General features: G+C 33.5%; 1 protein-coding gene across 1 annotated transcript in view; it reads right to left on the bottom strand.

Moving 5' to 3' along the window:
- LOC136043956 (transcription factor SOX-6-like) overlaps positions 1-27,882 on the bottom strand; it is a 146,727-nt gene that overhangs the window by 98,341 nt on the left and 20,504 nt on the right. Inside the window, exon 2 of the mRNA XM_065729031.1 lies at positions 5,574-6,038. Within this exon, the coding sequence (XP_065585103.1) occupies positions 5,574-6,037 (464 nt within the window). The 5' untranslated portion in view covers position 6,038. The remainder of the gene's footprint in view (positions 1-5,573; positions 6,039-27,882) is intronic.

Raw genomic sequence — 27,882 nt, 5'->3', positions numbered from 1 at the left:
TTACCTTATTGACTCGTATAGATTCAAGGTGTATTTAGCACAAAATAAACAGGCCAAGAATTTTCAAAGACAGCCAACGAGATCCCATCTAAGCCTACCTATTATTAAAATCTTGTTTATAATCAAACAGTTCGTGGAAACAAACTGTAGTAAGGAACGATAGTAACCGAAACTCTAAAAAACGGAATTTTGATACCAATAGTTACATCAAAAGAATCGCATTTTAAAGCTGATTTTGATTATATAAGTTTAGTCTTACCCATGTTTAGTCTTACCCATCAAAAGTTATGAGCCTGAGGAAATTTGCCTTATTTTAGAAAAAAGCGGGGAAACTGTAGAAGTTTCAAGCTCCTATCTACAAAATGTGGAATCTTGTATTTTTTTGCCAGAAGACAGATCACAGATGCGTGTTTTCTTTTGTTTTTTTTTTCTTTTCCCCAGGGGTGATAGTATCGACACAGTGGTCGTAGAATGTCGTAAGAGGGCTCATTCTAACGGAAATTAAAAGTTATAGTGCCCTTTCAAAGTGACCAAAAAATCGGAGGGCACATAGGCCCCTCCCACGCTCATTTTTTCCCAAGGCTACCGGATCAAAATTTTGAAATAGCCATTTTGTTCAGCATTGTTGAAAAAACCTAATAACTGCGTCTTCGGGGGCGACTTAATCTCCCACAGTTCCCTGGGGAGGGGCTACAAGTTACAAACTTTGAACATTGTTTACATATAGTAATGGTTATTGGGAAGTGTAAAGACGTTTTCAAGAGGACTTTTTTACGTTGGGGTGGGGGTGGGTCAGGGGAGGGGGTTGTGTGGGAGGATCTTTCCATGGATGAATTTATCATGATTGAAGATAATTTCCATCAAGGGGTCCAGGTTCTTCTAGCATTAAAAAAAAAAAACTATGAGTAAATAAAGAAAAAAAAGTTTTTTCCACTGAAAGTAAGTTTCTACTTACTACAGTTTCTACTACAACTACTACTACTTAACTACTAAAACAGTTCAACTAAAAGTATTATGACTCTTCATGCTTAAGTTTTTTATTGTTTTAAAGAGTAGAACTGTGACAAAGAGTCAAACTTTAGTGTAAAGAGCGAGGTGTTGAGGAGGGGACAACCCCTTTCATATACGGAATAATTTCTGTTCGTTTTAAGGTTTAATGTCGCTCCTTACTTTCAGTTAAAAAAACTTTTTGTTTTGTTTAATCCACTAAAAAAAACTAATAAAAACAAAAACAAAACATGAAAACTTAGGGCTGGAGAGGGACAAAGCGATAAAGAAGCCTAACCCGGCTTGGCAAAGGTTAAGTTCCGTAGCCTTTGTGATTATCTTAACTTCGGTCATGGCTAAAGCCTCAAATTATATTTTAAACTTAGAAGACGACTTACAAAGATTAATCAGTTAGAATACAAAACCGTAATTCATTGTCTCACAATTTCCCGGGAGATAATTGTTGTAATTAATAGTCTAGGCAATATTTTTATTGAAGGCAATGAAACCCAGAGGACAACACAATTGAGCGGAAATCTTTGTATTACATAAACTATCTATGGTGAGGTGATTTTACGACCAAAATTGGCCGTAAGTGCCAAAGACAGTGAATATGAAATATGATTGTTTGAAGTCAATAAGTGGAAAAATTACACACCCAAATATTTGAAAGACTACAGGCAGAAGCACCTTAAATCTAATGAAATATTCCCAAGTGACAACCTCACATCAGGACTCCTCAGAGGAATACACATTTGCCAATATGAGTTTCGGTGCATTAAATTCCTAAGTAATTGGATAGATCACAAGGTGAAAACCTTGTTCAAGTGCTTGTTTATCTCAATTGCTAAAAATATGAAAACCTTTTTTTTATAAGCAAATAATTACCTCTAACACATCCTATATATATATGGACAGATAAAAAAAAAAAAAATCGAGATTTCAGTGGAAATAACCTCCAAATGTATATGATAAGTATGGTAGAAGTGGGTGCCAAATTAAAAAAAAAGTGGGTGAAAATCAGCAAAAGCTAAAAATACATGGCTAAAAAATAAAACTAAAATAAAAACATAGAAAAAACATAGAACATAGCTAAAAACTTTTTAAGAAGATGCCCTTTGAAAGTGTAGCTGTCTTTCAGGATCAACAGATTGTTAGTGTTAGATTTTAAGGCTGGAATACATTGTCAAGTTACTTATGCTGATCAATTTTCATAATTCAATTTGGCAACACTGAAGAAAATCTGACACTGCCCTATAGATTTTACTATTCTGATATATCCAAACAAACATTACAAAATCGTGGTTTCCATGTATGAATGGATTTAAGGTGGTACAGGGAGCCAAAGATATTTGTTATTTTGATGTTGTCGGTAGTGAGCATTTAAAGATGACATGGAATTATGTCTAGCGAAAACTACCAAACGGCTTCGCTATATATATATTCGAGCTGGTATAGCTATTTTAAAATAAAAATCACTAAAATCAAACCGGGAAGGTTTACAGAGAAGATTCTTTTAACTCCAGTTTAAAATAGAATACCGACGGCATATTGGTCACTTACTGTACACTCAATAATCCATGTTTCAAATACAAATACTTTATTTATTTTAAATAGTACTTTTCCTGTGTGAAAAAGCATATTTTTAAACTCCGATGCAAAACAGAATCGAACTGAGTATTTGCTTACATAAAGAAATTTTTCACTGGACAAAATAAAATCCGACAGCCAAGGTCAAAAAAAATCTTTTAAAAAACTTGGCTTTAAACTCAATGACAATTTTAGTTTTTCACCCCGAAAGTGAAATTAAAGCTAATAAACAACATTGAAGCAGAACGGCTATAAAATAATGTGCTAACGATTTTAAAACTGTTGAAATAAAACAACAAGGCATCCAGATAATACAAAGAATGATTTTCAAGTCGTCTCATCCCGCAACCACGAAACCTCACGATTTGTAGACTTTTACCATGATTAAATAAAAAAAACAAGTTTTTTAACTAAAAGTAAGGAGCGATATTAAAACTTAAAACGAACAGAAATCACTCCGAATATGAAAGTGGCTGTTCCCTCCTCAATGCCCCACTCTTTATGCTAAAGTTTGACTTTTTCTCCCAACTCTACTTTTTAAAAAAGTTCGTTTTAAGTTTTAATATCGCTCCTTACTTTCAGTTAAAAACACTTGTTTTTTATTTAATTTCTGATCGTTTTTGAATTAAGACATGTTTTGATTTTGGCTCTCCGCACATGAGTAATTAAAACGAAATTTGCATATTAATTTATTTTTATGGCTAAATGACTTTTTCATAGTTTTGATCGGAAGATTTTGAGAAAAAAGGAGCGGTGGAGTAGGCCTAGCTACCATGGAATTTCTTGGTTATTTAAAAGGGCAACTAGAACTTTTAATTTTTTACGAAAATTTTATTAGTAAAAATATACGTAACTTACGAATTAACTAACGTAACGAGCTTCTATATTCGTATGTTTTTATTACGTATGTGAGGGGGTTCACCCCCTTGTCAATACCTCGCTCTTTACACTAAAGCATAAATTTTGTCCCAATTCCTTAAGAATGGTCCCTGAATCACAAAGGCCGTAGAATAAATAGTTGAAATCACTAAAAATACTTTAGCGCAAAGAGTGTGGTATTACGAGTAGGTGAACTCCTCATATGCGTAATAATTTCTGTTCGTTTTAAGTTTTATTGCTGCTCCTTACTTTCAGTTGAAAAGAATTTTCATATTTATTTTTTCATTGTTTTTTTAAATAATGCTAGAAAATCCTGCGCTCCCTTCATTAAAATTCTCTTCCTCCAAGACAAATTCCTTCAGGGAAAGATTTTCCCATGAAGCCCCCCCCCCTCAAATTACCCCCCCCCCCTCCTCCCCGAAAAAAAACAAAAAAATCCCCCTGAAAACGTCTGTACACTTCCCAATAACCATTACTAGATGTAAACACTGGTTAAAGTTCATAACAAATTTGTAACTTGCAGCCCCTCCCTCGGGGACTGTGGGGGAGTAACTCGTCCCCAAAGACATAGTTATTAGATTCTTTGACAATGGTGAATAAAATGGCTACCTCAGAATTTTGATTCGGTGACTTACCAGGAACTGTTTGATTTCAAATAAATTTATATAAGCCTATGGCTTTGTTTTTCAGGAAAACTTAAGGCATGAATCAAATGGCTATCTTAAAATTTTGATGGATTTCTTTGGGGGAAGGGGACGTGGAAGGGGGTTAGTTGCCGTTCAATCGTTTTTGTCACTTAAAATAGGAACCAGAACTTTTGAATTTTATTTGACTGAGTCCTTTCACAATTTTATAGGACCAACCATTGGATTAATACGATCATCCCCCAAAACACACATTCGAGATCTTTTTGATTTGTTCGTAAGAAATTCGACATTTTTGTGGGCATGACCTTGAAAGTTAAATTGAATGAATCTTATAGAAGCGGCGTCAACATAAAAAGCTAATTTTTTGATGCATAAATCAAAAGTTCGCCTTTTAGATTTTCGGCTACTATTGGGCCGAGTTACTCCTTACTTACAGTTCTTTACAACCAACTTCTTGAATAGTATATTATATATAGTAAACAATATATCAACATATTGTAAATAATATTAGTAAATTATAAACTTACATTTCTCCGCATACTTTTTTTTTCCATATATTTTTTCACTGATGTTTTTCTGGGAATTTGTATAACATAGAACAATGTATGGGACAGTGAGACATTTTCAGTTCGCAATATACTGATGTTTTTGAGCATTACGTATTTTTTCCATTATTATCATATATTTTTCCAATGTATGATAATATATTGTCAGTATATTTTTCCAATATATGATAATATATTCCCAATATATATATATATATATATAAATATATATATATATATATATATATATATATATATATATATATATATATATATATATATATATATATATATATATATATATATATATATATATATATATATATTTCCAATACTTAAAAAAAAATTGCGTTGTCATATTTTCAGTGTACTATTTTGCTGCTGTTTTGTAGTAAGGCAGTAAAATGCGCAACAATAAGCTGATACATTAAAACAACAAGATCCTCCATCGTACTTAGATTTCTCAATATTCTGTTGTTGTTTTTTTTGTATATTGTTTATTGGTGTTTTTCAGTAGATTAGTATAACGTAATACAGTGTACGGACAGTAAAACAGTATTAGTACACAACATACTAAGGTTTTTTAGGAATTTTTTTCCAATATTTTATTTTTATGAGAAATTTTTTGGAGATATTTAACAGTAAAACAGGGTATTTATGGGACAGGATACATATTCAGTAGAATTCAGCAATATACAGTATGCCATTATTTTTCAGTTATTGCAGCAACATTAAGTAAAGAAATTACCGTATTCTATACTATTTTCTTACGATATTATTTTTTATGGTTAATATTGCTGGCAGTAATCTTCAAGTGTTGTTTTTTCAGTACGTACTGTTATTTGAAAAAATAATGTTTGTGCTGTTTTTTAATATTAAATTTTGTGGTTTAGCAGCGTGGAATTTCTCAGCAATTAGTTTTTACCTTTGAAAATCTACTTTTTCCTCCGTATTTTGCACATCTGGTTCAATTGTAGTGTCACAACCTTTTCTTTGTGTTTCTGATATACTCAAAGCCATAACATCCCCAAAAATTCCATTAGAATTTCGGCGCTTTTCCGAATCTATCCAATCTGAGTTGACCAAGAAAGGACTACCACCGTAGCCATTTGGGGAGCTGGCACTTGAAGGTGTTGTAAAAGGGCTGACACTGCCTTCTTTTAAATCACGCGGTTCAGTAAAGAGTCTTGGTTCAGTTGAAGTCTTCCAGTCACAGAAGTTTTGGAAAGGTGGCACTGCCAGGTTGTTATACCCTGAATAGAAGCGACTGTAAATGTTCTGCAAACTCTCCAAAGGACGCTCATTTTGTGAATTTTGTTGTAGATTCATTGTTGTTTCAAATTCGGAGCTTTGGTGTTTTGATGGCAAAGATTTTCTTTTTGACGACATCCTATAAAAGAAAAAAAGAGTTTATGAACCGGCTACATAATTAGAGGCACCGTAATTTTGACCTTAATGTTGTCGTTGTGTTGAATGCGTTAAGGTTCAGCTAAAAATACTCATTATTTAAAATGGAATAGCTAGTGATAGTACCGTAGTGGAATAGCTTAGTCTACTACCGTAGTGTCGTAGGTTAGTTTAGTTTTTACAAGAAAGTTGATCGTTGACAATTTATTACAAAAATGATCGATGACAATTGAGGGTAAATCAATTGTCATCACAATTGAGAGGAAATATTTTCAAATGGTGCAGATGCTTTTGGCAAACAATAATATTGGTGTCATCAAGGCTGGAATAAGATCAAACTTGAACATGACTAATTAAAAATGTTAAACTGATATTTGCCATTTCAGTGGTTAAACAAAATGAAATAAATCATGTGCCGTGCAAATGAGTAAAGAGCAATTTATAACGTCGACTTTGCTAGAGAGGAAGTGCAACCTCCCTTGGTTCCTGCTGAGCTTATCAGGGTATTAATAGCTCTTTGCTTAACTGACAAAGAAGTGAAAGCATGTAAACTTGAGAACACAGTAGTACCTTAAAATATCAGAACAGATGTGCCATAATAGTTCATTAAAAGGCTTTCATTAGAAAGCTCTAAATGTCCCCAACCTGCATGGCTTTATTTCGTGAATACATTGGTAACTTGGATTCACCAAACTTGGCTAGATTGGAATTTCAAGATAAATTACTACAGAAAACCAAAACTCTCGTTTGTAAGTGAACTCTAACACTCGAGGACATGGATGACCGCTACCTTCTTTCTTCTTTAAAAAGTCAGACACGTCAGTCATAACAGTCCATGAAAAGGCTCTTAAAGTTTTATACTTTTTTTATCGAAGCCTGTTTATATATAAATATTTCCAAAATTGTTTACCAATATGTTTTAAAAGTATGTTTGAATTAGGAAGTGATATTCATACACATTCTACGAGACAGTCGGATATAATTCGTCGTCCGCTTGCTATTACCCGTAGATATCAATTTTCTATTCGGCATCTAGGACCCCATGCATGGAATTGTTTACCTACGACTTTGAGAAACATGGATAATTTTCTTGAATTTCGGCGGGAATTAAAGCTATTTTGCCTTAATATTTATGGTTTTGATAGTTGAGTGGACCGCAAGTGGAGCCAAGATGTTGGTTTTGTTTTAGGCGATACTGGTGAAGTGGTTTTAGTTTCTTTTTGTTTTGTCTTTTTTGAAGTGTAATTCCATATAGATTGAAATGCAGGGTAATTGAATTTTTTCTTCTTCTTTTCGTTTCTTTTTTCTTTTCCTTTTCTTTTTTATTTTCTTCTTGTTTTTCGTATTGTTTTTATTTGTATGTGTATTGGGGTTGTAAGCTCAAACAAGCTTTGCTTCGGGCCATTTGCTTGTTTTGTTTTGTTATTTATATTAATAAACCCATCTTTCTCTCTCTCTCTCTCTCTCTCTCTCTCTCTCTTTCTCTCTCTCTCTTTGGTGTTTTTCTTGTTCACACATCAATAGTTTAGATTTTTCAACCAGAACTTGATTATGACTGCAACACAAATTACAACCAAAAGCCCAAGGTTGAAAAAACAGCATCGGAAGCCCTGAGACAATGCTTCTTTCATTTCTTTATTTTCCGAGTGAGGTCAATATTGTTGCGCTCACCCTCTCTAAAAGTAGTTCCAGATATGGACCATTAAAACACGGTTGTTTATAGTTTCTACAATCATCATCCTTTCACCCTTTCATTTATACCATCACCCTTTCACAACCCTTGCCCTGAGGGCTGTTGGGGGGTTGTCATCCTCAAAGACATTGTATCATTAGATTGGTAATCAATAGTTCTAGTGCCCTTTCTAAGATTCAGAATGATCGGAATGTGGATACTCCCCCCACATCTCATATTTGTGGCTCTTAAAGTTTCATACCCTTTTTGGTGTTTTTCTTGTTCACTTATCAATAGTTTAGACTGTTCAACCAGAACTTGATTGTGACTGCAACTGAAATTACAACCTAAACCCCAAGGTTGAAAAAAATAGCATCAGAAGCCCTGAGACAATGCTTCTTTCATTGCTTTATTTTCCGAGTGGGGCCAACATTGTTGCTCTCACTCTCTCTAAAAGTAGTTCCAGATGCGGACCATTAAAACAAGGTTGTTTATAGTTTCTACGATCATCACCCTTTCATTTATACGGTCACCCTTTCACAGCCCTTGCCCTGAGGGCTGTAGGGGGGTTGTCATCCTCAAAGACATTGTATCATTAGATTGGTAATCAAAAGTTCTAGTGCCCTTTCTAAGATTCAGAATGATCGGAAGGTGGGTACTCCCCCCACATATCATATCTGTGGCTCTTAAAGTTTAATACCCTTTTTGGTGTTTTTCTTGTTCACTTATCAATAGTTTAGACTGTTCAACCAGAACTTGATTGTGACTGCAACTGAAATTACAACCGAAACCCCAAGGTTGAAAAAACAGCATCAGAAGCCCTGAGACAATGCTTCTTTCATTGCTTTATTTTCCGAGTGGGGTCAACATTGTTGCTCTCACTCTCTCTAAAACTAGTTCCAGATGCGGACCATTAAAACAAGGTTGTTTATAGTTTCTACAATCAAGTTGATTTCATTCCTAGTGGTCAAGCAAAAGTAGGATTCATCAAACAGAAACATTTTCTTTCGTACTTCAGTTTAGATCTATCACAGACACTTCAGTTTCTATAAACAGATATCATCGGCTCAACATCCAGATTGGGTGGGCATTTACTTGTTAAGTTTTGAACAGAGGAGTTGTACAACAAAGGAAGCGTTAATTGCCCATTTGGCTAAATTTTGTTTATAGAGTTTAGCTCTCTGTCTAATTTTACAATGATAACAAAGAAATATCTGTAAAAGAGAGGGGATACGAAATCGAAATGAATTTCGTCAAACAAGAATGATGCACTAGGCGACCTTTATATTTGCTTGTATGTACACCCTGGGTTGTGGAAACAATCAATGAGAAGCATTTTATTTAGTGAAGCATTTAGTGAAGCAATGAGAAGCATTCAATGAGAAGCATTTTATTTATTATAGGTAATTTTATTTAGTAACCAAAGGCTAGGTCATAAAAACCTATATCTCATGATTTGGTTATTTTGCTGATTTGGCATTGATCTTTTAGTTCTATTAGTTCTAGTTGTTTTTGGTATTTTTACGCATTTGACAGTGACCCTTGTATAATTTTCTTTTGTTGTTTATTTTTTTGTTTTTAGTTTTTATTGTTTATTGACGCTTAAGCGCGAATCCGGTCCATTTAGGTTTGTGATAGCCGTTTTTCAGTATATCTTATATTTTTGGACGAAAGTAACCCAAGGCTGTAAAAAAAAAACTGGTAAAACAAAAATAGATGGAAAAGCATTGACACTTGCAATTTTATGCTGTAACCAAAGGCTAGGTCATGAAAAACTGTATTGAACGAATGTAAAATCACCATTTTAATGCCGACCATATAAACTTCGGATGCGACAGCTCTAATAGCAGGCAATTACGCACTGGAATTTCCTCAATTTTTCTATAATTGCTTATGCTCTACAGAAGTTGTTTACTGCCAATGGGCTTTTGCTTTTGATATTTTGACCTCGAATTGACCCTGTACCCCCCAAAAAAATCCTTGCACTAATGCTTCCTCGGTAGAATATCTTAAATGATTTATTAGCTTGAAAACAATAAGGGTAACTTATGGTGATGAAATAAAAAAAAAGTTATGTTGAATTTATTCTTTTTTGTGTTGAATTTATTATGTATATTACGCATACTATGTGGATTTTTTTTTATGAAAAGAAAATTAAAGTTAAAGGCGAAATCCAACTCTATTAAAAGCCATTTGTAGCTTCAATTTCATAAGAAAGGGAGAATTTTTTATAGTTGGAGGAAGGGGTCTGAACTGCAATTTGCTCGCTAGTTAAAGACAACAGTATGAGAATCGAACATACGAAGGAATAAAAGAAATAAATACGAAAATAAACAAAGCAAATGAGTAAAGTTCGATAAAAGATAATAATACCATGATATTAAGTAAATGAAATAAAATTCCTAAACATCAATCATGAGATAAAACAAACAACATACTGGAAGTTTGTTGCAATTTGTAGTTATTAAGTGTGAAAACAAATGTTTGTTTAGATTAAAGTATGGTCCGGAAAAATTCTCTTTGATATAAATTCTCTGTTCCTAAAATTAGCTTTTCAACACCAAACTTTTAATCTAAAATTACGATTTGTTTTTGTAAAGTTTCATTTCAGATTCTTTGAGAGGAACTAGGAGGACTTGTAAGAACTGTTTGAAATTCTGTCAGAAATAATAAAAACAGAGAAACTTTTCAGAAAATATTCACTATCGGATGTCAGATTAAAGGCGGGTAATTACCGACAAACGATAAATATTTTATAAGCATTTATGTTTTTGTTTGTAATATTGCTAGGGAGGAATTCATAGAAAATATTACTCATCTTAAAATCGAATAAGACTTTCGACATATTTTTCAAGAAGTTAAAAAAATGCATAATTAAATTTAGAACTTTTCTAAATTCTGTCTGTTAACAAGTAAGGGCCCCGTAATGCTATTTTCCAAGAGGCGGAAATTACAAGGGCACTAAACAAACAGAAACGATGAGGTAGATCTATTTACACACCGGGGCTTTTTGCTTCAATTGAGTCTTCAATTTGAATCGTTGTATTATCAAAAGAAAATAAAATTCTTGCAATCTTTCATTGGTTTTGATAGTCCGATATGCTGTCACCACATTATCAGAGCAGATTATATTTCGGCTTTACTTTTGAATAGCAAAAAAGTTTTTTTTTTTTCCTGCGAAGGACAAGTGGAGATCTATTTCCATTCAGATATACAACCCAAAGTTCAATCATGGCTCCCGCATGGCCGACATCGTCAGTCAATCAGCGTCGTCAATCAATGAAAAAAAAATGGAAAAAAATAGTGGAATGTAGTGGAAATGTAGTGGAATAGTGGAAATGGAAAAAGTATGATATTCTTTTTACAAAAGTATATGAAAATGAAATTTTTTAGTCAAGATAGCGGAGCCTATTTGTCAAAAGGAACAGCATGAAAGACAAATTTCATATCATTAGAAGAATGACATTTTGGAAAAAGAGAGTAAGCATGTACTCAGGAAAACAATACTGTAAGCTTTATTTTACAAGCAAGCACATAATTCAGACTCATTAATTAGCAATAAAACCTTGAAAATACGGTAATACACTTGTAATACAGTGTAACACCAGCTGAAAACAATTGCTGAATACAGCTGAATGGCCTTCCTGTACCCTGGAAATTCTGAAGATAGTAGAATACCCGTTTTGGGGTATTTCTCACTTCTGCATAATTTTTCTCCTTAAGGTTTTCTATTCTCCAAAATAAATGTCATAGTAGGAGCCTGTAGGAGCTTCAATTCAAAAGTTGTAGAGGAGGGGGGAGGGGGCAACTTGGTGGTTTAATTCATTTTTCAATGAAAATAACGAAATATAATTTTCCATAAAAAATACAAAAATGTATTTACGAAATCTAGGAGATGGCAAACAATTTTAAGGGCGGCAATTGACCCAGCCATCTCATTATACGCCTTGTGTATAATGTCCATTTAGGTTAGAATTAATGGACAGAATAAGATGTTTTCTGTAACAAAGATATCCAGGGGGCTTGTTAAGCTTGTCAATACATTTGTTACGACAAAGCAGTTGTTACCCGCACTGGAGCGCGTCTGTCAAAATATGTTAGTGGAACTCTCTCATTTTCTCGTCCGACTTTCAGATGGATAAATATTTTTCTATCGACATGAGGCGCATCCCAAGAACGCAGACAATTGCTGAGTTTGCCATAATAATTGGGTGTGGTGGCTCTATTTTTGAGTCTTTCATATGTCAGAGATGACAAGTCTAAAGCTTTGAGAAGTTTTGAAGCGATCAGATTTATTTGTAATTGATTAGATGACTACAAGATTGCAACAAAATGGAGCAGTATAGAAACAAAAAAAAACAAGTGCTTAAAACACACACACAGAGAGAGAGAGAGAGAGAGAGAGAGAGAGAGAGAGAGAGAGAGAGAGAGAGAGAGAGAGAGAGATTTACAAGAAGCGGCTAATTAATGAAAAACCTCTAAATAATTCCAGTTAATATTTTAAGAAACGTCCACATGAAGCCCAAGTTTCTCTTCAAGTTTTATTTTTATTTTATTTTTAGCAATACATTTATTTGTACTGGTACATTTATTTGTGCTGTTATTTTGATGGTACGGAAGAAAGAAGGGGTGAACACTAGGAGTCTTGTCAACATCTTGAGGCATGTAAAAAAGATAAAGATGGTGGAGACTAAGGCGTCTGCTCCTTCAGATTCCACTATATTTCCATATTTTCCAATTTCAAAACATATTAATATCTATATGTATAGGTAAATTTATTTTCCTGGTAAACAAAGAAAATACAACGCTGTAATCAACAAAAAAGAACATATACAACCAATCTTACAAAAAAAAGACTCAGTAAAAACAAAATCAGTAGAGAAAAGTTTGGAAGATACTTTCACCAGTAAACTGCTTCCGGCTCTTTCCATCTCTGTTTTGCGTCGCAATCATAGGATTTGCGAAAAAAAAACAACCATTTTTGTATACCCTGGCTAGGCTATGATGATTCAATTTAAAACTCAATGGAACTACTAAACCATAAGCTTTTCTCGATTTACTAACAAACATTTCCTTACAAGCCGCTGCGCTGATTTAAAAATCAACCACGGATGCAATATATATATATATATATATATATATATATATATATATATATATATATATATATATATATATATATATATATATATATATATATATATATATATATATATATATATATATATATATATATATATATATATAGCTTCATAAAGTTTTAAATTGAATCATCATATTCTAGATGTGATATACAAAAAAAAAAAATATTTTTCTCCATTAATATTAAAAACATTCAGAGTCGTTTTTATAAGCATGCGGAATATTTCCTTCGGCTACGTCTTTGGACTAGTAACAACTCCTTGGCTTCACTACAGGGAGCTGCTATATATATATATATATATATATATATATATATATATATATATATATATATATATATATATATATATATATATATATATATATATATATATATATATTTATATATATATATGTATATATATATATATATATATATATATATATATATATATATATATATATATATATATATATATATATATATATATATATATATATATATATATACCGATTTTTAGCTTATATTGGCTCAAACTATTTTTTTTTAGTTTCTTTTCTCAGAATCTACTTGGGCGTTCGAATGTTAGGTCATCTTGATATCACTCTTGTTAGATTTTGGCTGATAAGAGCTCTTCAATATAAAGGGAGATGCTCTAATTGCCTGTTTCAAATACCACTCGACGCTGAACAAGGATTCTTTGACCTATCAAGTGTAAATTTCTTTCTGTCAGCAGAGATATATGTCTCAATAGAGTTGTTGTTTTATGGGAAAGCCTGGTACTGCTATTATGCAAGAAAAAGTACTCAACAATGCTATGTTTTATGTTCATTATGATTTGCTTCTGGTTTCAAATCCCGGCAAAAAAGTTGGAGATAGACAAATGGTTCATTGTTGAAGGTGCTGGAAAGACTTCTTCATTTGATTATGAACAATTGCTTATTCTCTCATGCAAGAACGTATCCGGGAATTTTTTTTTGGGTGGAGGAGGGGTGCGAAAACCCTTAAAAACGCATCAAAAATTTGTTTATACTCAATTTTGTTACGTTTTTTAACGAAAGTTTGGGCTATATATTTGCACATTAGGAAGGGGGAGTGGGGGTAAAGCATATCATATATTAAATGCGTAAAATAACCATTGCTGTATTTAATATATGCTATGCTTTAACCCCCCTCCCCTAGTGTGGAAATAAATAGTCCAAACTTTCGATAAAGGTAATGAAATAAAACAAATTATGATTTGAAAATCCATGCTCAGACACTATCTTCTATCACTATGCGGTAGCAAACTAAACTGAGTTTTGTCTTTATGGCTATGAAACCGGATTTTCTCTGCAAAATTCTGGAGTGAGTTCTGAATTGAATTGAATCAAATGAATAATAAACAAGTACTAAATATTTAATCAAAATATACCTGCATTTTAGTTTTTTTCACGAAAGAACCTAACTTCACTCATTGAGTGTGTTCTGAATAGTACACAAGTACCCTTTTTTAGAAGGGGGGGGGGTTCAGTCTTCCCAAAATTCTTGAGTGTGTTCTGAATTGAATTGAATCAATTAAATGATAAACAAGTACTAAATATTTAATTAAAATATACCTGCATCGCAGTTTGTTTCACGAAAGAACCTAACTTCACTTATTGAGTATGTTCTGAATAGTACATAAGTACCCTTTTTTGGAGAGGGGGTCAGTCTCCTCCCTCTCTAGATAAGGCATTGCTCTCATGGGTGGCTTACTCTGAAGAAAGGCAACGTTTTAAAGGAGGTTTAGAAGTAGTATGGTCTTTTCTGACAACATCTTTAGTTTTATATTTTTGAAGTGCCGTTGTCCTAACACAGCTGAACCCAATGGCTAAGACCGAAAACTGAAGGAATTACCATCTCTTAGAAACCCATTGTCTCACTTACAAACTGTTGAATAGTATGCGGTGAAGTTTTCAATAAATAACTTTCCGAGAAAATTTCAACCTCCTAAAAATTCAACAATTTTTGACATGAATCACAAACATAAAATGGAAATCACAGCAGAATTGGCAACATGATCAGGTCCGGGCGGAATAGGCAATATTTTTGACATGAATCACAAAGATGAAATCGGAAACAGAGCAAAATTGGCCACATGATCAGGTCAGGGCAGAATTGGCAACATTTTGACATGAATCACAAACATGAAATGGAAAACAGAGCAGAATTGGCAACATAATCAGATCAGAGCAGAATCGGCAACATTTTTTACATAAATTACAAACATGAAATGGAAATCGGAGCAAAATTGGCAACACTTTTTAAGTGAATCCCAAACATGAAATCAGAGCAGAATTGGCAACATGATCAGATCAGAGCAGAATCGGCAACGTTTTTGACATGAATCACAAACATGAAATGGAAATCGGAGCAAAATTTGCGACACTTTAAATTAATCACAAACATGAAATCAGAATTGGCAACATGATCAGAGCAGAATAGGCAACGTTTTTGGCATGAATCACAAACATTAAATAGAAATAAGAGCAGAATTGGCAACATGATCAGATCAGAGCAGAATCGGCAACGTTTTTGACATGAATCACAAACATGAAATGGAAATCGGAGCAAAATTTGCGACACTTTAAATTAATCACAAACATGAAATCAGAATTGGCAACATGATCAGAGCAGAATAAGCAACGTTTTTGGCATGAATCACAAACATTAAATAGAAATAAGAGCAGAATTGGCAACATGATCAGATCAGAGCAGAATTGGCAACATTTTTGACATGAATCACAAACATGAAATGGAAATCAGAGCAGAATTGGCAACATGGTTGCACCTTCGTATTTATTGGATCTTTAAAACATGTGGAATGAAAGCTAAAATCAATAAGTATGGTATGTATTTGTATTTAAAAGACATTGCTGGAGTTACAACATCCTAAGAAATATAAAATTCGAACTTGAATCATAAACATTAACCCGAGATCAGAAAATAATTACCAAAATTGTATAATTGTCTTACTTATAAATGCTTTAATATTACAAAGGGTGCAGTTTTTCAAAAGTAACTTTACTTAGGAATTACTACCTCATAGTGGTGCACTATTTTTTACTGGAATAAAAAATATTAAATCTAAGTCAGAGAATAACTTTCAATAAAGCATAATTGTCTCACTAGAAATGGCTTAACAGAGTAAGGTGGCGTTTTCCAAATAACTTTTCGGCGGAATTACAACCTCATCAATTCCACTTGAATCATGAAACTGAAAGTACAGTATAACTGCCGAGACGAATTTATTTTTTCTACTTACTGAATCATTATAACACATGAAAAGAAAACTGAAAATGAATAAATTAAGAACGTATTTGAATCATCAAAAATAGATAGTCTCATTAATTATTGCAAGAATTATTTTTCAAACAAAATTCAAAGGTGAAATTATTTTAATTTAAGAATATCTTCTTCTTTCCCTTGGGGATCTTGACTCTTGACACTAGAGCATCTGAACACTGAATTATAGTTTGTTTTTCTTAACAACATATTGAAGTTTCTCTGAAGTGGTAATAGAAATATAGAGGATTAGATGAAATGTTTAGCAATAGCAATTACACTATCAGTCTTATATTGGAAGATTTTTTTTTTGCTACTGATTTATAGCTCTTCGAGAATTTATAGGTCTTGGTTTGCATACGCAGAGGAGAAACAAGGGGCTGGGTTTCAAAATAGGCTAGGCAAGCAATAGATTACAAATGAGGATGTTTCAGACAGCTTATGTGTAAAAGCTCTGCTATTTATTCCTCTGTGCATATTTTCTTATAAGTTTATAAGTTTTCTTTGAAAATTGTAGGAAAACTGAGACTCTAATAAAGACTTTCAAATTAAAAATAAATGGAAAAGTAGGACCGGAAAGTAGATATAATACTAGTAAAAATAAACTAAAAGCAAATGGCACCAAACATTTAAAGAAGCTGTACCTTTTAAAGGTGTAGGTGTCGTCAGGAATCAGCAGTTTTCTAATTTCTGAATTATTGCAGATAAAAACCATTGTGAAACCAAGCTAATTGGTTTTTCTGTACTTGTATGATAAACCCCCTACCGCTCAAGTTGTTCATTCACTGAAATATTGCAGAACCGTTTTTTCTTTTTGCTAGCTTCTTTCGTTTTAGTGTAGGACAAGAAAAAAGTAGTGACAGAATAGATTAAAAAAATATAAATTTGCTTACAAATAAGCTTCAAATTTGCACACTAAGGGGGGGAGTAAAGTATCAGACATTGTAAAATTAGAAAACAATTCTTGCTATATAATATGCAGAATAATTGTACCTAGCACATTGCTTTTTCAAACACCCACCCACCCCCTAATGCGCAAATATATAGCCCAAATTTGTTTCTAAGTATTATATTTTTATCATACTTAGGTGTATTTCATTAGGATTGAGTGTCGGTAAAACACATTAGAAGAATATTAGGTAGGGGATATATCATCAACATACAGTTTATTTTTATTTTAACAGATCAACGTAGCTGATATGGTGGGGGGGAGGGACTGGTAGTGCAGTTGTCTGGATCTATACCTTGTAGGCTCCGGTCTTGAGCCCAAAAAATAGGTAATACAGTAGTGACAATCAGGACCATATCTAGGATTTTGTTCGTGGGGTATTTTAGTTCGGGTAGGGGGTTGTTCCAATTTTTTCTTAAATGTGTTTTTCTTGCTGTTGTAGAAGTCGCACAAAACTTCCGGGGGAGGTGGTTCCAACAGTTACCTACCAGAGATACGGCCCTGGTGACAATACAGCGTATATATGTTACAGATAATAACAGATCTTATATAACAAGTGATATGGCTATGCGCATTAAAAACTTTTTTTTAGTTGTGGTTATAGCGAAACCGTCAGTGATACCACACTCTTGCAGAGTCATTTAGCATTAAGCTAGAAAAATGAAAGCTTGTCAACTTAGAGATTTTTCGCAGGGATCTACACTGTGTGACATATTCTTCAAACGAATTAGATAATGTCAAGGGACAGAGGAATATTGGATACCAAATCTTCTTAATTAGAGAATGCTATGCCTATGTTGACGTAGCGATCTGATAAAAAACAATAGTTTTGATATTTCCGCCCGTCGGAATATGTCACGAGGAATGATCTATTTGTTATTTTTTAGGCCAAAAAACTGTCTTATTAATGAATGAGCGGAGTTTTATCTGGATGATAACTATGCTCTACAAGGCGTATCAGTTGTTGTTCTAAGATTTTTGACTGTTCTAAGAACGACCGTTCTAAATTTTGTCTTTAGTCGTTGGAAAGAAAATTCATGGTCTGTCCTAACTTGGTTTTAGCAAGCAGAAAAAAGAAATTACTTTTCTATAATTTTGTGGCAAAAAAAAACGGTCGTTAAGTTAATTGGTTAGTGCCTATGACGCATTTTCGTAAGCTAATCACATCCTTCCTTATTGTTGGAGACAAATAATCCCCCCTTATTTTTTATAACTCTGACCCGTTTTAAAAAAAAATTCGCAAGATATAAGTTGGTAAAACACAAAAAAAGTTTAATTTACTTGATTGGTTCTCTTGTGGTGAATTTTAAGCCTGTAAAAAGAACGCACGGTTTTTGGGTTACATAATTTTTACAAGTAGTCCTTTTGCTTCTTGGCGGTTTGAGACGGAGGCGTATCTAGCCAGGTGGAAGAGGGGTACCAGGCTTGACCCCCCCCCCAATAGAAAAATATTTCTCTGGCTCTTAAATTGGTCTTGCCAATCCAAGTAAAAAGACCTTTAAAGACTGCTTCTTTAAAAATGTTCTTTTCGTCTTAAAAGAGGGTGTGCACCCACAACGGTGCACACCCTCTGTACCACCGCTAAAAGAACGGTGGTATTTAAGACTCTGGTAGCACAATGAATACCCGATTATCTGATTACCTGAATACCTGATTATCCGGTAGCGAACGAAAACAAACATTCGGCTCAGTGGAATTAAAGTGAACCGAAAACAATTTGCACCACGTAATGAGCCTGATTAACTGCTGTTTGACATCAAGGCCATATTCAGGGGAGAAATTAGGGGCTTGATTCCAACCCCAAACGCTTGCCCGACTCGCAATAACCTAATATAATGCAATTGGCTTTATACCTGACATGCTTTATAATAATATACGCTATGATTTCCAACTATTCCAAATGGAAACCGCTAGAGAATATACATCCCCACCCTTGTGGTACCCCTTGTGAGGATGGATACCCATCCCCACCCTAGTGGCATCCCATACAAAATATGATCAGACTATGTTAATTCTAAGCTAAAAACTTTCTCGTCAACCTCACAATTCCCTATTAAATACGACATGCTTTCTACTGTTGTATGTCCTAATTGTCAGTCAAAAATCTAATTTTTTATAATAAAATAACTAAAAAACTTAATATCCTCAGTAGGGTGTGTCATCCAAGCAGCAAACCGTTGTTAAATTTGTTTCCGTAGGTTTTATATGAAAGTCTGTCAACCATCTGCATATCATACGCCGTTCTAGCAATTAATATAAAAAAAACACCAACTAAAAACTTAGAAGATTATAAGAAGGGACTACAGACTGTCTATCATAGGTGCAAGCGACTTCGTACCTCCAACTTACCTCCTGCCTCTTTAAAAGTTTTTTTTTATTTATTTAAAAAGCAGAGTTTTGAGAAAGACTTAAACCATAGCTTAAAGAGCGGAGCATTGAGGAAGGAACAGCCCTTTTCATATACGGAGTAATTTCTGTTTGTTTTAAGTTTTGATGTCGCTCCTTACTTTCAGTCGAAAAAATTGTTTTTTTTTTATTTAATTTGATTTAACGAGAGAGGCTGCCTTTGTTTAATGTGGCCAATCTTTACCTTTCAATAGTAAAGGTTTGTTATGCTTTACTGGAAATAAGTAATTATCTTAACACATTATTATTTTTTTATTTAGTGTTGTTTTTTATTAGGAAAAATAAAACGGAAATGTAAAAAGAAATTTACAGATTTGCGCGATAGGATTAGGGTCAGATCTTTTTTTTTACCTGATCATGTGAAAATGACAAAAGAAGCCTTGCACTTGCAAGATTCATTTCATTTTTTATTTTTTTTTTTTTGTTTTAGATAGAAAAATTTCCAAAGTGAGATTTTAGGCCAGATCCTTGACAAACCATCGAACAGCTTGAAATGATTGACTGAAATAACCTACTATACGACTGGCTTGAAATAATTTGTTGAAACATAGAAAATTCGAATAATAAAATAAAACTGATTTTTAAATATAGCGTCTTTCGAAGATACCCAATGGTGGACTAAGGACTCTAAAAAGGGCGGAGGGACGCCTATTTTTATTTTATCGAACAAGCTTTCACAACAATTCATTCACGCCCAAGAATAGAGTAAACCCAAACTAGGCAAGCGTCACGCCTTTGACCACACACTAGTGCTACCACACAGTGCAGTGGAGCAGAAAAATAAAAAAGTATCGGGTAATTGTATTAGGTGGTTTAGTTTTTATTTAAGCAGTTCAAGAGCCAATAGTAACTCTTGCTAGCAGAAAAATATGTGAAAAGGATGGGCCGTGTCCACTCACGTTAAGAGGCCGAAGAACTTCTTTAGTAAGATCATCCAAATCGGGTCTGACAAGCCTTCTAACCTCTTCCTCTCCATAGATGTAATGCCGACGGGGATTTTACTAGCACGAAATAGAGTATTAAGATAAGGAAGTAGACTACATTGCACCTTGCATACTTTGATTGGCTACCCTTTGAATCTAAAAACTTTTTTTGGGCCCCTTAGCTTCATAAGTGGCAGTGCTGCATCTGCCTCGATGCCTAAGGGAGAGTTCAGTCTTTAATCATGTCGAATAAAAGATCTAAAGCCGAACCGGCCAATCATGACAAAAAGATCTAAAGCCGAACCGGCCAATCATGACAAAAAAAATATAAAGATAATAACTGGGTCTATGGCCAGCAAATGAAAGCAGAGGAAAGCAACCAAAAGCCAATGAATATTTCGCCCGTATATAACAAGGCGTCTTCAGCGCAAAAAAAAACAACTAGAAACTGTAACTAAAGCATATAAAGCTAAAACAGACTAAAATAAAATATATAAATATATGATTATTTACATTTACAATTTGTAGCTACCCTCACCAAAGCACGAAAGTAACTACATTAAAAAATTCAAAATAACAAATGAATGTTTACATAATTTTATTCAAATCTTTTGATGCTGCTATTCTCTTAGGTTTGGTACTTGAACTAATCCCTTGGACATTTTGAAATACTTTATTTTTGAAAATGGGCTCATTTCTTAAAATAATATCATAATTAGGATAGGTTTTCGAGGAAGCAACAGCCATTTCCAATGATAAAGGTTTCACTTAATGGGCTTTTGAAGCATTAAAAATAAATAAAAACACATTTTTGTAGGTTCATCAGTCAATAGAGATGCTGGTAATATAATTATTGATGCTATTAATGATTAAATAAGAAATTAATTTTTTTCTACTGAAAGTAAGGAGCAACATTAAAACTTAAAACGAACGGGAATTATTACGTATATGAGGGGGTTCGCCCCCAAGTCAATACCTCACTCTTTACGCTAAAGTTTGAATTGTGTTCCTATTTTATAAGAATGACCTCTGAATCACAAAGGCCGTTTAATTAGATTAAATGGCTCCTTTGAAATTACTAAAAAAGTTCTGTAAACTTCCCAATAACCAAAATTACATGTAAACAAGGTGCAAAGTTCTTGACTTGCAGCATTTGCCCCGGGGACTCCCCCGGGGAGTCATCCTGAAAGATTTTTTGAAAGAATTTTTCCTGAAAGATTTATTAGATTTTTCGACTATGCTGAACGAAATGCCAATGGAACAAAATTTCAAAATTATGATTGGGTGACTTTGGGAAAAAATAAGTGTGAGAGGGGGCCTTGTTCTCTCCATTTTTTGGTCGCTTAAAAAGGAGACCAAGAAATTTTAATTTTCGTTCGAATGAGACCTCTCTAGATATTCTAGGACCACTGGGTTGATACGATCTCCCCTGGAAAAAAAACGCATAAAAAATAGAAAACTTCATATTTTTGCAGACAGGAGCTTAAAACCTCTACAATAGGGTTCTCTGATTCGCTGAATCTAATCGTGTGATTTTCATTGAGACTCTGTGACTTTTAAGGGGTGTTTCTCCTTTTTTTTCAAAAATAAAGCAAATACTGTCAGGCTCATAACTTGTGATGGGTACGACTAAACTTGATGAAGCTTATATGTTTGAAATCAGCATATAAACACAATTCTTTTGATGTTTCTATTTGTCTCAAAAATCCGTTTTTCAGAGTTTCAACTACTATTGAGCCAGGTCACTCCTTACTTACAGTTTTTTACCACGAATTGTTTGATTAGATTTTAAAAAATGAACCCATATTAAAAATAAATTATTACAAAATGTCCAAGGGATCAGTTCAAGTACCAAACCTAAAAGAATCGCAGCATCAAAAGCTTTGTGTAAAGTTGCAATAATATATTTCTAGTTCATTTGTTATTTCAAAATTTTTTCAAAATATTTTATTTTAATCTATTTCAGTTTGACATATACTCTATAGATTAAGTTTCTGGTTCTTTTTTTACGCTCGAGATGCCGTGTTATATACGGGCGAAATATTCGTTGCATTTTTGTTGTTTCTCTTCGCTTTCATTTACTGGCTATAGACCCGTTTGTCGTCTTTATATTCCTTTTTTTTCTTTTTTTTCTTTTTTTTTAATAATAATAATGTAAAAGAACATCCTCGACAAGATTTCTTTAGAAATGCCGAGTCTCCTAGCTTTACTATCCCCCTACTAATTATGACGAAGGTACGATAATTGAAATTTGTCGGGTGACATGGCCCTTTATTCAAGTACAGTCATATTGGGCTTATAAAAACTGGGTGGTAACAAAATTTGGTACTTTCATGATATACCCCCTGCAGCTCAAGTTGTTCATGCATTGACGTACTATAAACCGGTTTCTTTTGCTAGTTTCTTTCATATTTGCGTGAGAAACGACAAAAAAATTGACAGAATATATGTAAAATAGATGCTAAACATTTGTACATTAAGGGATGGGGGGGGGTAAGGTATTTGGACAGTGTGAAATTAGAAAACAATTCTTACTTCATAAAATCAGAATAATTGTAGCAAGCACACCTTGCATGCAGACCGGCTGTACTTACCCTCCCCCTCTAATGTGCAAGTATTTACCCAAAATTTGTTTCCCAAAGTATTATATTTTTATCATACTTATGTATATTTTATTAGGGTTAACCTAACTTCACGTCTTGAGCTGCAGCTACCCAAAATTATGTTTCCAATACTAATATCATATTACTTAAAGGAAAGATAAGCTTTCTTTCTCTAACTTTTAGAAAGCTTATTTACCACATGGCTTTGAGGTGCGTTTAATATTATTTGCTTAAAGGATATGCTGCTTCTTAAAGCGCTCTAGTTAGTCGAGGCTACGATAAAAGACTGCATTTCCTTTGAGCCAGATAACATTTCTAAGTGGTAATATTTATCCTTTATGAGAGCAGGGCAAATCTATAAACCTCCAATCTTGATTATATCTATCTTTTCCCTACCTTATTGCACTCTTTTGTTCATAGTTATTTGTTATAAGTGATTCTTTTTTAGTTCACCAACGTCATGTCATACAAAATTTACTGGCAACAAAGCAATGGCTATAATAGCTAAGAGTCTGCTTTCATGTTGTATTATTTACGACTATTCTTCAGTTCTTTTATCCCACAAATTGCACAGGGATTAGTAAATAGGGGATAGTAATTCCCTTTTCTCTGAAGTATCATAAACAAGGACAAGTAGTGACTGCAGAGAGGAAACAAGAAGTGATTTAAAGGTATAAGCCTCAGGAGAGGGTAGCCAAACTCATTTTGAGAAGGGATACAACAAGCTTTCAACAAGGGGCTTCTGGCAACATAAAAGCTAAGTTATATATATATATATATATATATATATATATATACTAGCTGTTGGGGTGGCGCTTCGCGCCACCCCAACACCTAGTTGGTGGGGGCGCTTCGCGCCCCCCCCAAGCCCCCCCGCGCGCGTAAGTCGTTACGCGCCATAATAGTTACGCGCCATTGTAGTTGTGTCCCTATGTCCCACCTGTGAATATAGATATATATATATATATATGGTTTTAACTACGTAAAACTTGCGAATATACAACATTCTTTGCTGTCCCATTGTCTTTGCATATAAATAGATTGTCAGGTTATCCCCCTGTTTCCCCCGGTGTCCCCGTTGTAGTTGTGTCCCTGTGTCCCGGTCGTCATTTATATTCCCTGTGTCCCGGGTCCCGGTCATCATTTGTATCCCGGTGTCCCGGTCTGTATATACATTCGTTTTTTAGTTTTGTTTTTCTCCTTTATTTTTTTCCTTTTTTTTTCTTTTTTAGCTTATTTAGATTTTTAGATTTTTTAGTTTTTTTTATTAGTTTTTAGTTTTTATTTCTTTTTAGTTTTTTTGTCCCGGTCGTCATTTATATCCCCCTGTTTCCCCCGGTGTCCCCGTTGTAGTTGTGTCCCTGTGTCCCGGTCGTTATTTATATTCCCTGTGTCCCGGTCGTCATTTGTATCCCGGTGTACCGGTCTGTATATACATTCGTTTTTTAGTTTTGTTTTTCTCCTTTATTTTTTTCCTTTTTTTTTCTTTTTTAGTTTATTTAGATTTTTAGATTTTTTAGTTTTTTTATTAGTTTTTAGTTTTTTTTTCTTTTTAGTTTTTTTGTAGTTTTTACCTTCTTTTTAGTTTTGTTAATTTTTTTTTTTACTTGTGTCCTGGTCGTCATTTATACTCCCTGTGTCCCGGTGCTTTGTTGATTGCTAATCGAACATTCCTTTTGTCCTGGTCGCTTTCTCTTTGAGTGTCGTCATTTATTTTTTTCTTTTTTAGTTCTTTTAGTTTTTACCTTTTTTAGTTTTTTTTTAGTTTTTAGTTTTTTTAGTTTTTTACCTTTTTTTAGTTTTTTTAGTTTTTTAGCTTTTTTATTTTTTTTATTAGTTTTTAGTTTTTTTGTAGTTTTTGCCTTTTTTTTTAGTTTTTTGTCCTGGTCGCTTTCTCTTTGAGTGTCGTCATTTATTAGTTTTTTCCTTTTTTTTTTTAGTTTTTTATTGGTTTTTACCTTTATTTTAGCTTATTTTTCAGTTTTTTCCTTTTTTTTAGTTTTTTTTTATTTTTTATTTTTTTTAGTTTTTTACCTTTTTTTAGTTTTTTTTAGTTTTTTTAGTTTTTTAGCTTTTTTACTTTTTTTATTAGTTTTTAGTTTTTTTTTGTAGTTTTTGCCTTTTTTTAGTTTTTTCAGTTTTTTTTTTTAGTTTTTTATTGGTTTTTACCTTTATAGTTTTTTTAGTTTTTTAGCTTTTTTATTTTTTTTATTAGTTTTTAGTTTTTTTTGTAGTTTTTGCCTTTTTTTAGTTTTTTCAGTTTTGACGTCACCTAATCCAGTTTTTTCAGGTGACGTCACCTGACACATCCATCCACACATCCATCCACACATCCACAGACAGACAACTTATTTTTATATATATAGATATATATATATATATATATATATATATATATATATATATATATATATATGCATATATATATATATATATATATATATATATATATGATTATCTATGCACAGCTGGAAGGGGCTCCAGTATATCTTCTACAGGCTACACTTGCAACTGTTAGCTGAAACACTATACAAGGTAATATGTTCAGTGGGATAGCCATGGAGGGGGCTCTAGAAATCTCAGGATCACCTATCACTAAAATGGGATTTTTTTAAAAAATAATTTTGACTGTATCATAACCATAATGATGATTTTTTTTATGGTTTTACCCCTCCCCACAAAGTAGAATTTAGTTTATACTAATGAAACAAAAAAGACTTCCTTCTCAATATATTCACGTTAAAGTATTATTTATAAAATAAGTGCGATGAAAAAAATTGACAAAAATATCTATTATTGGGGGTACCATCAACATGCTGATACGAGCACCGAGCAGCTTAACTTTTTAAGAACATTTCGCATTTTTGCGGAAAAGGCCAGAGAAGTACTTTTTTCAATGGCGATCTTTTCGAACACCATTAAAAAAAAAAAAAATGAACGCCAATCATAGAGCATCAGGAGAGGCCTCATTAGAAGGGACTTCAGAGTTCCCGTGCCTTTTTAATGTAGCTAAAAATATCGCGCTGCTGTAAAATGCCAATTTCTGTGATATTCTGCCACAAACTGGCTTTACCCAAATCTGGCCAAAATACTACCGAGTTAAAATTTTAAGATGGCTAATCGGTAAAAATTATCAAAGAATTAATTATTTAGATCTAGTTTCTGGGGCTACACTTCCTTATAAGGGCAAATTCCCCCCTACATATATTATTAGCTACGAAGTATGGCATAGTTGTGCTCCAGCTCCCTAAGGGTATGAAGGAAGGTACTTGGAGCCTCCAAGTGTATCTTTAGGCACCCATTTGAGACCCTATAAGCCTGAAAGCCTCAGATAACTCCTCTCTTGTTGCACATAGTAGGTTCTAGCAGGATGTGTTAGTTTTTAAATATTGGAATATTGCGATAAGAAGTTTACCTCAAGTGTGAAAATGTGGGTTTTATGAAAGGTGTCAAATTTATCTTCATTCATTGCGTAGAGTAAATGCATTCTTGTGAACCACCAATCTTTATGCATTGGTATACAAAAGCCAAACTCGTGCGTAAGGAGCAGGGGGTTTGAAGGGCTGCAGCCTCACTCATTTTTTTTAATAATCCTGGATATGATATTGAAAATGAAAGTAAAAACTTATTGTTTCAAAAGACAGTAAGGAGAGACGTTCAAGTTTAAAGCCAGCAGAAATAATCTTATTTATGATGGGGTTGCCCATATTCTCGATCTACAGGTATTTACAATGAAATTTAACTTTTTTTCCAATACTTCAAGGTTAAATGCTTAAAAGCAAAGAAATAATAAAACAGAGTTATCTGCATTGGGTTTGAACAGTAGCATTTTCAGTTAAAATGCATTGACATGTCCAGTGTTCGGTCAATCGGTGTTCGGTAAATGGAAAATATGTAATTATGATTAAGCTATGATTTTTGCACTTTAAAATGCTTTCAGGATATCCAAAGTGAAACCTTGGGTTACAGAGGGTAATTGGTTGGCATCCCTTCCCGAACATAAAGTGAATATGCTCGTTTAAGGTTGTTATTTTGCTTTACTTTTCTTTGAAAAACTGTTTAATTCTAATTTCGTTAAAAGAAACTATTAACCAGCTACAAAGATATAAAACTAAATTTAAGATTAGAGGAATAAAAATTAGGGTCAGAAGAAGGATCGATGGTGGGTAAGAATATGACTATGATAAGTGTGTTGAGATCCTTTGAGATAGTGAGAATTTATAAAAAAGATTCAGTTTATTTCGCGGGGAAGGGGAAAAGTTAAACTTTTTTTTAAACTATTAAACTTTATTCACATGCTGACCAATGATCTGCGTTTCGCAAATACCCAAATCCTTATTGACTTCCTTTGATAGGGAGTGCAATGCGTGGTCGGGGGGCGAATCATCCGACGCTTTCCATGTTTTTCCCCAGATTTCTCCAGGTACTCATTTAGAGCTGGGTCGACTGTGGGTGAGCTTACAGAGTCACACGATTGACCCCATTTCAAACCGAATAGCCAGTGACACCAGGACTCTAACCCCCCACCACAAGCAAAGGGGTCAACTCTGACCGAGCTTACAGAGTCACACCATTCACCTCAGAATTCCAAGCCTGAAGTGCTAACCACTCGGCTGTTAGCAGCCAGAAACATAAAGTTATCAAATATTTTAATCAGTTCTATTTTCATTGCTGTACTTCTTTTTACCTAAGATTTGGATTAATATTCATGAACTTGTGTCCATTTTAGGAAGCAGATACATTATTCGATATATATGGCCATTATGGTAGCAAAGAATAAACATAAAGAAATGGGACCTCATTTATATCGTTTCATTGCTTAGCCCCTACCTCCCAGCTCATGATA

The sequence above is a fragment of the Artemia franciscana genome, chromosome 2 (genome assembly GCF_032884065.1).
Source record: "Artemia franciscana chromosome 2, ASM3288406v1, whole genome shotgun sequence".
Classification (NCBI taxonomy): domain Eukaryota; kingdom Metazoa; phylum Arthropoda; class Branchiopoda; order Anostraca; family Artemiidae; genus Artemia; species Artemia franciscana.
Note: the sequence above shows the minus strand (reverse complement) of the source record. Positions and strands in the feature narration are given on the sequence as shown.